This window comes from Bos mutus, chromosome 12 (assembly GCF_027580195.1).
Source record: "Bos mutus isolate GX-2022 chromosome 12, NWIPB_WYAK_1.1, whole genome shotgun sequence".
NCBI classification, from domain to species: domain Eukaryota; kingdom Metazoa; phylum Chordata; class Mammalia; order Artiodactyla; family Bovidae; genus Bos; species Bos mutus.
The window spans coordinates 54,398,818-54,413,131 of NC_091628.1; the positions used below are offsets into that span (position 1 = coordinate 54,398,818).

Consider the following 14,314-nt stretch of genomic DNA (forward strand, 5'->3'; position numbering starts at 1 on the left):
CAATAATGTAATAATATCATGCAGATACATGAGGAAGACAGAGAGCTGAAAATATTTGCATTAAATCTGTAGAAATCTCTACTGACTGACCCAAGAATGCATTTTCTCATCTATTACTTAATAATATTATTTTTTAAAGGGCAACACCACAAAATTTTCCAAAATACCAACTTAAGCTGTACTCTCTAACGTCTATTCTTATCAGATTATGGGAAATAATTATTTTAGTTGAAAAGAATGCCATACAAACTGGAAAAGAAGCCCAACATTATTTCAACACTTTCAACATATCACATAATATAAACTCAATACAAAATAATCTCACAAATAACATATACCTAAGCCAAGGTCTAATTTTAGGTGAAATCAAATACAAATTACAGTTATTTATCTTAAAAGACATTCAAAAGCAGTAGAGGAAAAAGTAAATGTTTAAACTAATTAGATATTTGGGCCCCCAAAGTATCTGTTAGATATGTCCCATCTTAGAGGCAGCAAAAATAAATGTGACTAAAGCCTTCTGCCAAAGTGAAACTAAGGAAATGAAAACTATAGTAAGATTAGACTTTACCACTGTGGCTATTTAACTTTGCTGTAATTTTATGATAACCTCTATTAGGTAAAAAGTATATAATATGATCAATCAAGCCTCTTGCCTTTTCAAAGTAAATATGTTATTCAAAATCACATTTTTCTAAAATACAAAGTTTCATTTCATATCCAATTTTCTAAATTTAGAATATTACCAAAATTTCCATAATATTTTCTTGTAAAAGTATTTCTTTTTATTATATTAAGATTTCCTCTCTAAATTAAGCAAAGACAACAGAATCACCTCATAGCTCTTACCTGCAAGTTAACCAAGGTTCCAAATCGACTAAAATGCTCATTAAGTTTGCTGATATTATTTAATTCTGGAGGAACTTTTCTAAGTTCAAGTTTGGTATTTTCATTTCCAAACTGAACCTTTTTCTGGAAGCCTGGGCTGTTTGTTCTATTAAAATTTGGTCTGTAACAAAAATCAAGTTAATTAATACATTCATTTATAAATCCTGATACTTATCAAGTACAAAGGAATAAAGTTTTGCAACTTAAGTTCAATTTTCTTTTCAAAATTGAAATTGCTAGGTGATAAAGGACATTTATACTTTTTTTCCTTAGAAAATGAAGTTTCCAAATAAGTAGTGTTCTTATCTTTCACAGAAGTCAAGTAAGAAGGGTTCTTCCAGACCATTTGTTCCTTCCCACTTCTATTCTACGCCTGCTTAAAATTTTCAGCAGGAAAGGTCTACCCTCTTTCAGTCAATTTGCCTATATAACCATTTCACCATTTGCACCATTTCAGGAAAAGCTACCTTATCAAAATAATTCCTATTTTCAAATACTGATTAAAAGTAAGAAATCACTGTCTTGATCTCGTTCCAATTAAAACAAAATGTGGGGAACAACAGACCATACGCTTGACACTTGAAGAAACAGGGACAAAACTGTGGCCCAGGGAGGTTATAATACTTGCTTTAAATCAGAGAATTAAAGGCAGAGCCAGAACTATATATTATCCATTAATAAACATACGTTAAAGCTCTAAAAAATGTAATCCTAGTCTTTCCTCTAACATGCTAAATTGTAAATGAATCATCAAACACATACACTAACATTCTGATTCTCTATCTGCTTCTCTGAAGCCCTTCCTCAACAACTTCGGTGCCCATCCTATCTCCCCTGCCCCCACCAAAGACTGCTTTCTAACTCTTTACAGGAATCGCCCACATGCTAAAGCCTCCTCCCATTTCTTCCCTAATAGCAGGCTCATGACTATCCCTTAAATAGCTAGTATTCAACAACATCTCTAAGGGTTGGGTTTTTGGGGGTAGGTAGGTACAAACAGGAAAAACAATATGCTAACCACCACGCCATTTCTGTAAGCATGTACCTTCCAAGTACCAGACGACTAACATACACACTTTTAGAAAACAGATACTATATACTTTAGTTGGGGACCCCCTACAGAATAAATTTTACTTTGAAAGAGACCACTATTACTGCCACAATAATACTGCAATGATGCTAAAAATCACAGTACAATAAAATTCCTCAATTTCCTCTGCCAGCTTACTTATCAAACCAAGTCTTCTTTGTAGGAACTCCAGGCTCCCCAGAACCAATGGTTCTTTTCCTTGACTCTGAATCCACTACTATCCTCATACTGCTTTTATTAGGAGGCTTTTCTGTTTGAAACAAAAGAAAAGAAAGCAAAGATTAATATTTTCTGTTAATCATAGCCACATTCTTAAATTTACATTAAAAACAAAGTTCTGGCTTTTTGTCCAAATATACATTTTAGAAGAAACAGAAAAAAATGTACATCTAAATACAGTAATCTAAGTGATTTTAATTTACTTTGAATTCCTTTCACACTTAAATTAAGAAGAATCAGTAATTCTCATATGTCAAATTAATAATAAACAAATCATCTTGGAACTCTTAAGTTTATAGTTTTGAAATCAAATGCACAACCTATAAGATTCAAAATTTAACACTAGTGCAATGACCTTAGGAATTAACAACTTTGAATTGCAATTGAAATGAGCTGCTTATTTAAACATCAGCAAATTAACATAATAAAATTATGTTAAATTTTAAAAGGTAAAGATTCAAAAGATTGAAATGCATTGCAAAAGAACTGTAAACTGTAAACTACTTCCAATATTTTACACACTTTTAAGAGTTTGACAAACACAACTACATTTAACCTGTTATTCCCAAATGATGCTAAAGTTTAAAACATGCTAACCTTAGTCCACATAGAAAAAAATATATATTTAAAATTCCTTTTTAAAAAGGAACTGGATAAATTGGTTATTTAAATCCTTTCCTGAGTATCTCTAAACACATGTAACCAAAAGAATTCTGGATCTGTTCCAGTAGTCTTTCTCATGGCTACCACTATAATTTCCAAGCAGGTCTTCCTACCAAATCGATTCTTTCTCTCAATGAATAAAAGTATCATCTGCCCAATTATCCAAAAGCATAAACCTGGTGTCTTTCATTTTACCATCTCCATTAGCCCTATTTTAAGTCCCCAAATCAATAAGTTATAGGTGTTGTCAATTCTTTCCACTGAACTTAAATCTTTTACTTCCCAGCATTACTACCCTAAGTCTAGCTACCATCATCTCTTCTATAATTTTTCAAATGCCTGTAATTGACCTCCTATTCCCTCTGACATCCCTTACTCCCTCTGTTCTAATCAAAAAGATCTTCTGGTTTCACAAAAGTATCAACAGGCTATACGTGCTTTATCAACCCCCTTTTTCTGACTAACTCTGACTTATCCTACATCTCTTCAGCGTATCAGGTAGAAACATTCAGCATCTGACATTGCAGGCATTCACAGGACAAACTGTATTTTCTTTGCCCATTGGTATCTTCACAGGACCATTTTTGCAACACAATTTCTGGCCTTATTACTTCCTCCCAAACATGTTCGTTCACTAGCCCTTTTATAAAGTCTTTAAGCTATTCAATATCCTTTTCTACTTTACTATGTTCTTTATCTGAAGGTTCATTAAGAAAGACAGTGATGTGTTTGCTCCAACTCATCTGTATTCTCTCACTCATATTCTCTTTATTATTTATTTAAAAGAGAGGTGTTAATAAACACACAGAAGCAAGTTCCTCTTGATATACAATTAGCAAATGTGTCTTTTAGTTGCATGTATTCTGTTTTCCCCCAGTACCTTTTTAATAAATTGTTTTTCTGCTTAAAATTTTCAGCACTAGTTTTGTTGATGAAAACTACTGAGCCCTTCTTCCTACCTATCTATATCCAATCAAGAGCATCTAGTAAGTTTTCCACTGCCTTAGAATCTAGAATGAACAATTAGCAGGCCTCGAGGTCACTTTTTTAGTAATTCCAAGGCAGCAAAAGGCCTAAAGTTTTTCCATTTGCTTAATAACAATAATTTCCTATGAAGCTTTAAGTACGAAGCATAAGAATAGTTTGCACATAATAGTCTGTGACAAATTCAAATGAGGCCATCTGCAGGCTATTATAAATGTATAATAATTACATAATGAACAATATTATAAACTTTTATGTATATCTCACAATCCAGGCCAGTAAATTTCAAACTAAATAGGCAACAGCTGAGAACATTTTTGGGGGGAAAAGACTGAAAAAGATAAGGAAATAGAAGTACAGGTAACCCTCAGTTTAAATGGTTTGCTAAATCAGTTATCTAGTACATAAAAACAATTTATGGAGAATGTATTCCTGAACCAGCTTACAAAAACAGTACACAAAATATCTAAAGAATAGTACTAAAATAATCATATGTATAATGATTCTATGAGAAAAGGCATTCAAATTTCTAAGTAGGCATACCAGACATTTATATCTCAGCAAGCCATTTCCTGTAACTTCTAACTATATGCATGTGGAGCTGAGATGACCATAATTCCAACTTCTACATGGTTAAGTTTTATGTTCAAAGGATTTGATCCCTTCTGTCTTCCCTCAATCACCACCACCAACAAAAAAAACTGACCAAGATTTGGGGTGGGTCCAATATTGATCTATAGTGGAAAGCCACAAGGTAAGAAAGAGATGATTTGATGCTTCAGAGGTTCTAGTAGAGCAAAGAATACTGGTATAATGAAAGAAAATGAGTGCTAAGTCATGACCGAAAGAAGGAAGTGGTTTTACTCCGAACTAGTCAGGTAGGAGACACTCAGGGGATGAGTCAATATTAATACAATGAACAGCCACAATCTTAACTGGCTATTTTTCAATTACAAGCCATCTTATAACTCTGACATAAAAATTGTTAAAAAATCTCTTTTTCTGTTGTTGTTCTTAACAAAAGTCATTAAAATGCCTCTAGGAGAATTTTTGTTGGGGAAAAGGGGCATCTACATGAAATGTTGTCCTATGACCTCATAGGATATAAGTTAAACTGGGTATAAATTTAAGTGTTCCTCACTCCATCACAAAAAGTTCTCTGAACACTTAAGACAGATGTTTAGGATCTGACAGTTTCTAATGAACAAATACAAAAGTGCAAAGCGGAAATAAACAAGTTTACTAAACCACATTAGGTATGGACTGCTGCTGCTGCTGCTACTGCTGCTACTGCTGCTAAGTCGCTTCAGTCATGTCCGACTCTGTGCGACTCCATAGACAGCAGCCCACCAGGCTCCGCCATCCCTGGGATTCTCCAGGCAAGAACACTGGAGGGTTGCCATTTCCTTCTCCTACTTAGTTAAATAAGTTGGACTTTATTCACAACTGATAATGCGTGACTTTTTTTTTAATTAGAAATAAAAGATGGTAAGGAAAGACTAGAAAGAAAATGGTATTTAAAGGTTAGTTGAAATAGGAAAAAAGATACATTTTTATTGGTCTATACAGTATTTCCTATAATGTCTGACAATACTGTCAAATATCTGTAGCAAATGCTCTGTCTTTCAAATTAAGGTGAATGCTTCCTCCTTTGAACGTTTATAGCACTTTTCTGGTTTGTTGACCAATCTAAATTCTTCTCCCATTCAGAAATTATATAAAAAGTCTGTCTCCTCTAACAAAATTTTAAAAGCTAACAAGTCAGTCTAAAATAAAATTTTTTGCTTAAAATATAAGCAAATCAACATCAAATTCTAACATGTCAAAGCAAACAAAAATAAAATATGTATCAAATATTAAGTCTGCACAGCTCATTTCATTTTCTAAACTATGAAAGAATGTATCTTTAGGAATTAAAGCATTATTCTTAAGACTTTAAATGAACCAATTAAGACTGCAAATGAGAGAATGAATATACCTCCCAAAAGCTAGAAAATTAGTACTTTGGGGAAAGTCCTTTCCCCATGGATGACAGAATAAAACATCACCAGTACTACAAATAGGGTACCACATACTACCTTTTCTCTCATGTTGAGACCAAAGAATCCAAGGAACAAACATAACAACATCCCTTACTCAAACCTAATAAACACAAGACCAACTATTCTTTTTAAATGTTTTGCCACTCTTGATATTATGAAAATGACAGGAAGAAAAGACTCATCACAGTACCTCTGGGCGGCAAATCCATATCCCCTGATGTGAGCCCTATCAAGTTGGGCCTTTGTGCATGCACTCTGTGTCTATACATTGGTCTGGAAGTGTTTGTTATACTTGGGGCTTCAGGATTGTAGCCATCTGTGTCATATGTATCTGGTAATACAAAAACTGTAATTAAAAAACAATTATAAAACTCCATTTGGTAATTTTTTATACTAATAATAGAAAAACATATTACTAATTTATAACTCACATTTTATATGTATTTTAAAAAGTAGTTTCAGAAAAATAAAATGCTGTTAAAAACTTCGTTTTTTAAAAATCGTAACTGAGGACTTATATTTAATGTACATTTACCATGTCTACATTTTATTCCATAAAATTTTAGTGAGAATAGACCTGATAGAGCAATTCACTCTCTACATATTTTTAAATCCCTCACCTAAAACTCTTCTCCAAACTATATTACATTATTAATATAGAAAGGCTAAAACTGCACCTGCAGTAAAAAGAGAGGGTGGAGCAGGAGGTGGCTGGTGATGAATGCCAGTTGTTACTACAGTAGGAACAGAGCTGGTTGCAGAGTTTGGGGGAGCATCCATGCCAGATGGTTGCAAAGGAGGAAGTGGAGGTGGTGGTCCTGTCAAAACCAAAGAATAAGAAATATCATCTGGAAGCAAACAAATAAAATAAGTTATTGTATATCCAAACATGATATGCTCATTTATCAAATAATAGTATCTATAAAAATCAAGCTCTTACAACTGAAATAGTTTTCAAGGGTAAAATATCCATTTAATGCATTTCAAAACAGGTTTGTCTTAAGCTCTAAAGGACTATAGACAGCTGGGATTCATTAGGGACGTACATAATTCAGGGTCACCCTAAACCACAGTAAACCACGGGTTTGGCTGTGCCACGCCATGCTAAGTCGCTTCTGACTCTTTGCGACCCTATGAACCATAGTCTGCCAGCTCCTCTGTCCATGGGACTCTCCAGGCGATAAAACCGGAGTGGGTTGCCATGACCTCCTCCAAGGGATCTTCCCAACCCAGGGATCGAACCCGCGTCTCTTATGTCTCCTGCATTGGCAGGCGAGTTCTTTACCGCTAGCGCCACCTGGTAGCCCATTAGCCTACAAAATATATTCCGAATGGGAGTATCTTACTCTTAATTTCTAGCAGGCATATATAGGATTACTATAGATACTTCTAACAAAGGCAAGCATCAAACTATTAATTTTTATAAAAGACTATGAATGGGCAGATAATAAGTATAGGCAAACATATTTCCTCACCTGTGACAGGTGGCAGACTGGGTGGTAATGGGCCTGGCGGTGGCACAGGGGGTCTCAGATTCACAGGTGGGGGTGTAAGAATTGGTGGCGGTGGAGGGAGTCCAGGAGGAGGTGGTCCTTCAACAACAGGAGGCTGTGCTGGGAAAGGCAGCATACCAGGAAGATTGACATCTTCTACAACTACTGGGTCACTTCCATGATCAAAAGGGCACATGTCTCCTCTCATACAGAAACCCTTTTCTGTGAGGAAAAATAGAAAGAACTATGAAAAGTGCTGGACAAACATTTTCTCTAAGTCAACAAAAGTAAGATATTTAAAAATTGGAATATTTTTAACATTGGGCAAGTATAAATAACCATAAGAACTACCTACCAATTTCCAGTAATATAAAACCCTCATTAAGTGATAATATAGCTAACATACACATTAAAAAATGTACCACCAAATTAACATGAGTATTCCTAGCTAGCAAACTGATGTAAAATAGGTATTTGTCTTATTTTTATCATTAGAAACATTTCCTTTATTTAAATCTCTCACTTAAAACTTTAAGGATACTGCAACTACAGCTTTAATACAATTTACAAAATTTTTACAGTAAAACCTTAAGAGTCTTCAGTTCATTTATAAGTCTTATATAGGTGATACATTTCTAGATTTTACTTACGCTAATAACCCTGATTTTTAAGTAAGTTTTGTCAAGAACGTTTCAGTCGCCAACTTCCTGATAAATAACTCAGTAGATATTCCTCTTTGGTAAATTCCAAAAATATGTTAAGACTTAAGTGCAAATAAACACAATCTTTAAATTGATATTAGTCGGTGGTGACTAATGAAGACTTTAGTAACATACTGAGGAATTCATGAAGTACCTAAAATTAATTTCCCACTATTTCCAAAAGATTAAGTATTTGAGTAACTGTGTACAACCTAAAATTACAGAATTTACTCAGCTGAAAATATTAATTCATACTTCATGAAATGGTTGACAGGCTTACCATCATAGTCTCTACACCGTTTCTTTGGCATTGGTGGTCTTACGTATGAATTATGGTCCACCTGGTCTTCATGAAATTCAGACCAACTTTCGGTAGTGTTATTACCATGATGAGTAGGAGCAATTACTGTAATAGTGCTGCTCAAAGTAGGTACAGGGTAGTGGCCAGATGAAATATTAGGTACCGAAGAGACTGGAGTATAATTGTTTTCTAACGGATCTGCTCTATCCAGGTCATATTTAGGTTTTACCAGATCCCTTTCTGCAACAAAATATAAATGACTTGAAAAACTACACTCGATTAAAAACAACAACAAAGTCCCAAATTTAATAGATATTTTTGCTAAACATAAAAAAAAGTTCAAATTTTACACAATCCTCCTTTTAAAAACAACTCAATATATAAACAATGTTTCAAGAAAAGTTATTTCTTTTTGTTATGACCTAAACTAAAAAGCCACACATAAAGTTGCTGTACTTAATGAGATTTTTCTTGGAGTTTTATTCATAGAAGAGAGATTTTTTTATTTTCTTCATTGAAATCTTAGTATGTAAAACTTTAGCCAATAAAACCAAATATGCAATACAAGTACAGTTATTTTTTCTGTGATGAACATTTAGTTTTTATCCATTAACAGGGCCTAACAGGGCTTTATACAGTGAACACTGCTGAAGATGAGAATGGATACTCAAAGAGGAAGGAAAAGGACTTCATAATAGATACAAACAAATTAACTGGGCCAAGAAAAGAAAATTTACCATGGAAAGAGAAAAGATATTAAGGAGATCAGTTAAGTGAAGTAATGTGGAGAAAGGCCTAGAACACCTAGATGATAGGAAAAAAACTCTTAAGAACAGAGTAACAGAGAAATACTGGGATTATTAAAAAAAAGTCATGATTTTCTAAAGACTAAAAAGTAATACACAATAAAGGTCACAAGGGGAGTATAAATCTAAGCTTGAGTAAAGGTGTTTTACTCTAAGGTGTTAAGCTGTTTTATTGCCTGCAACAAAGTCCTTTCAGTAATACACACTGAAGGAAAAATTATACACGTTGAAAATGACACACTCTTACAAACTCACACATCTGAAATGAAACTCTGTTTTCATAGTTTTGAGGTCTAAGTGATAAACAAAACTGAAGATATTTAAAAGATACAATTTAACAAATTTTGATCTATGAATATACCTATGAAACCAAACATCACAACTACAGTAAGGTATATATTGTACATACTCATCATCCCCCCAAAGTATCCTTGTTCTCCTTAATGATCCATCCCTCCTTTACTTCATCCCAGGCAACCACTGAATTGTTTCCTATCTATGATGACAGATTAGTGTGCATTTTCTAAAATTTTATCTCCCTCCCTCTATCATATACACACTCTGTTTTCTGTGTGGCTTCTTTCAATCAGCATGATTATTCTGAGATTCATTTATTTTGTTGCATGTATCAATAGTTTTTTTTCCTTTTTATCCATTCTATGGGTGTACCACAATTTGTTTATCCATTCACTTGCTGATGGACTGTTTCCAGCTTTTGGTTATAACAAATGAAGCTGCCATGATCATCTGTTTATGTCTCTGTTCGGAAATACACTTTTATTTCTCTGGAAGTAAACACTCAGGAGTGGAATGGGTCATTAGTAGATACAGGATTAACATTTTTAAGACACTGTTGAAGTGTTTTCCAAAGCGTTCCAGCTTATTTCCAATCCTCACCAACTCTGAGTAAAGCTAGTCTTTTTAATTTCAATCATTCTGACGGGTATGCAGTAATACATTGTGGTTGTAATTTGTATAAAATAAAAGTTTCAAAAGAAATTTTTAAATCGTTATTCGGACATATAAAATACAGCAAGATAGAAAAAATAAAGATAATACTGACAAAACAATTTTTAAAACCTTCAAATACAAAATGTTTTTCACAATAAAAGTGCCAGGCAAAATATACCCATATGTGATTATTTACCCCTGCTTCGTGTCCTGCTCCTGCTTCTAGTCCTGCTTCTATCCCTATCTCTGTCACGAAGCCTCTCTTTACTCCAACTTCGACTCCGACTCCTGCTGTAACTGCGACTTCGCCCTCGTCTTCTGTTGTATCGGTCTCTGTATGAATCTCTTCGAGGAGGGTTTCGATCATAATCTCTTTTGCGAGAACGATCATCTTTTTTCCTCTCATCACGACTTCTAAAGAAATATATGAACTTTTTTATTGAAAATATTCAAGTGGATACAGGAAAAACTCTAATCAAATGCAAAAGTTCTGGTTTATTCTTGTAACATCATGATTCTTTATTCCATTTTACGAATACAAACATAGGAGACTCAGAAAACTGAAAAACTTAACATGATCTGCTTAAGCACTCTAAAAGCCCTTCACAGTACCCACCCGCACCCCCCCACCAAAAAAAAACCCAACTCTTTCAAAGTCTTAATCATATACACACAGGCATCTATACATACGTCCTATAGTATATTCTGTCTTGCACAGTCTCATAATTATAGGAAAGTATCACAGGCACTGCACTCTAAATGCTTTTGAAGCTTTAATGGGAAAAATAATTTATTCATTCTAAAGGAAAGCTTTGGGTAAAAGGTCTCAGAGTAAGACTTCACTGGAATTGAAGTTAGGAATAAAAATAGTAACAATAACTAACATATGCCAAGCACTGTTCTAAACCTCACTTTCAGTACCTTCAAATCTCACCTAGTTATTCTTGATAGAAAAGGATCGAGTTACTACTTTCCCACACTAATAAATCAGTAGATAATACTTGCCCCTATGTAAAGGAAAATCAAGTCTAAATATTCATATAAAGAAAAGCAATGTCTAAAAATTAAACATGGTTCAAAGAATCAATCACCTATTTTCTCTATATCGGGAGCTTGACTGAGGAGGACTGTGATTTAGCCTTCTAGAAAACTTCTTCTCTCGCTCTTCCTCCTTTGTGATCTGATAAACAAAGAAAAAAGTATATAAGTTTAATAAAAGTTATTCCTTGCCATGTTACTGCTTCAATGACTTAGCTGGTATTAAAATATACGGGAAAGATTGAAGGCCAAAGGAGAAGTGGGTGGCAGCTGATGAGATGGTTGGATAGCATCTCTGACTCAATGGACATTCACTTCAGTTCAGTTGCTCAGTCATGTCTGACTCTTTGTGGCCCCATGAACCACAGCACACCAGGCCTCCCTGTCCATCACCAACTCCCAGAGTCCACCCAAACCCATGTCCATTGTGTTGGTGATGCCATCCAATCATCTCATCCTCTGTTGTTCCCTTCTCCTCCTGCCCTGAACCTTTCCCAGCATCAGGGTCTTTTCAAATGAATCAGCTCTCCGCATCAGGTGGCCAAAGTATTGGAATTTCAGCTTCAACATCAGTCCTTCCAATGAACACCCAGGACTGATCTCCTTTAGGATGGACTGGTTGGATCTCCTTGCAGTCCAAGGGACTTTCAAGAGTCTTCTCCAACACCACAGTCCAAAAGCATCAATTCTTCTGTGCTTTCTTTATAGTCCAACTCTCACATCCATACATGACTACTGGAAAAACCATAGCCTTGACTAGACATGAATTTGATCAAACCCTAGGAGATAGTGAAGTACAGAGAAGCCTAGCGTGCTGCAGTCCATGGGGTCACAAAGAGTCAGACATGACTTAGCGACTGAACAACAACAACAAAATACAAGAGCAATATAGTCTTCTTCTGAAAGCATTCAAACAAAATAAATTTCTCTTCTAAGTACAATTAACAATAAAAGGCTTGCTGAAAGTTAAAGTGAATAGTAAAGAAATTCATAAATGTTTATCTTAGTTAACAGTAGTGACAAAAACGTTTTAAGCAAGTGTCCTCACTTTACAGGCTTCCCAGGTGGCACTAGTGGTAAAGAATCCACCTGCCAATACAGGAGACAAAAGAGATGCAGGTCTGATCCCTGAGCTCGGAAGATCTCCTGGAGGAGGGCATGGCAACCCACTCCAGTATTTTTGCCTGGAGAATCCCGTGGACAGAGGAGCCTGGCAGACTAAGGTCTACAGGGTCACAAAGTGTCAGACATGACTGAAGCGACTAAGCACACACACATATCCTAATTTTAACATAATTACTAGAAAGCCAATTTTATTCCTTCTCATGAATTTGGTCTGGCACCAAACACATCAGGGGTTTTAAAGGAGAATGCAATAGAATTAACCAAGTCACAGAGAAAGAAAATGCTTGAGAAAATAATACATGTGAAAACAGTTCTCTAGTTTATCCTAGCAGTATGACAGCTATATAGTCCTCTTCCTACAACCCATATTATACAATTAATAGAAAGCAGTCCTTAAACACATTCCCATGATCAGTGCTACTTTCCCTACACCAGTTTTCCATGCTGCCCAAAAAAACTGGTTCCACAGGACATTAAGAGATGTTATTAGAGACAAAAGGATTTATTTAGAGGATAAACAAATTGAGAAAGTATTAAACATGAGCCTCTATAAATATGATAAGGCTCAAGATTTTTAATAAAAACCCTAAGATATTCTGATGCAGATAAGTCTACAAGATAGCATAAAAACAAATAAATAAATGTAATAGCATAAACATGTCCAGGTTTATGCCAGTTGTTTCAGCATCCCTTTGGGTAAAATCCTCTCACTGTCAAGTACCCCTGAATGAGAAAGTAACTGAAATCCTATCAACAGACCAAACTCTGAGAAACAATGCTTAAAAGCCTTCTTATAACAATTTGCTTTTTTTTTTCTTTCTTTAAGTACTTTGTTCAACTCTTCCTATCCATTTCAACCCTCCACTTAGAAAATAAAACAAACCAAAACCTCCTGTTGCACTTTTCCCTTCTATTTGCTTCCATGCACTCTTGTAAGTAATCTATGTTGACAGATAGCCATATTCTATGGCACTTGCCCAACTGGGAACTTTTAAAACATCCACAGCATTTAAAACACAGACTGCCATCCTGACATTTCAGTTCTGAAAGACGAGGGATAAATATCCTTCACAACTGGTCAAAACAACTATGGTGAAATATTATTATACCAACAGATGTAAGACTAAGGCTTCAACATTAATTCATCAATGGGTAAAATTTAAATGAATTATTGTATATCTCTATGTTGCATAAGCAGTTGCCAAGACAATACCTACTATCCCATTTTTCCTCACTAATGTTCTAGAACCCCTGTACTATTAGGTACAAAGCATGAAGTTATAATAATTTCTGGTCTTCCCCAGCGGATAAAAGTAATGGGGGTGTTTTATGTATGTGTGTGAGAAACTACATATATGTACATGTGTGTAAATGCATTCAGACACAGAGATAAAAATACATTTGAGAATTATTACATAATACACAGCAAATATATTACTACATAATAAATATATATTATTTATATAATCTGGACAAAAAAACAGGGTATCAGGTGAAAGAACCAAAGGTCACGATTAAACCACATCACCCACCACTTAACATCCTCAACAATAATTGCAGCTATCGTTTACTGAGAACCTACTTTGAGCCACATACTCTGCCAAGTGTTCACAGACCTTATTTCACTATTCCTCACAATAACCCTATAATATTTCCATTTCACAGCTGAGTAAAGGTTGGAAAAGTAGTATTTTCAAGGTCACAAAACAGTGGCCAGGAAAGGCAAAAATTTAACCAAGATTTGTTTAACCTAAAACTAGACTAACCATGGACATATTATATTATAGCTTGTCAACAATTATTTTTAAAATTACAATCTTTAACATCAAACTAAGGAAATCTGAATTAGTATATGATTATTATACAAGAGTGGTAAACTTGTACAAAAGGTAAAAACTTCAAAAATTCTTAAAGCATAAGTTATTTCTATTGCCCTGTGAAGGCCCTTTTATTTGACTACCTTAAAAATAGTCCCTTGCAAAATGCATGTAAGGCAGAAACAAGCAGATCTAC

The 14,314-nt window shown here is 34.7% G+C and overlaps 1 protein-coding gene across 15 annotated transcripts in view; it reads right to left on the reverse strand.

Annotated features, from left to right (window-relative positions):
* RBM26 (RNA binding motif protein 26) overlaps positions 1-14,314 on the reverse strand; it is an 81,379-nt gene that overhangs the window by 37,822 nt on the left and 29,243 nt on the right. For 8 of the 15 annotated variants that reach the window (XM_070380640.1, XM_070380643.1, XM_070380642.1 and 5 more), the window contains exons 4-11: positions 11,230-11,318; positions 10,335-10,552; positions 8,361-8,621; positions 7,362-7,601; positions 6,564-6,734; positions 6,077-6,232; positions 2,117-2,228; positions 850-1,009 (exon numbers count right to left, since the gene is read on the reverse strand). In XM_070380640.1, coding sequence (XP_070236741.1) covers positions 850-1,009; positions 2,117-2,228; positions 6,077-6,232; positions 6,564-6,734; positions 7,362-7,601; positions 8,361-8,621; positions 10,335-10,552; positions 11,230-11,318 — 1,407 coding nt within the window. The remainder of the gene's footprint in view (positions 1-849; positions 1,010-2,116; positions 2,229-6,076; positions 6,233-6,563; positions 6,735-7,361; positions 7,602-8,360; positions 8,622-10,334; positions 10,553-11,229; positions 11,319-14,314) is intronic. The other 7 variants (XM_005906634.3, XM_005906633.3, XM_005906632.3 and 4 more) reach the window with 3 other exon arrangements.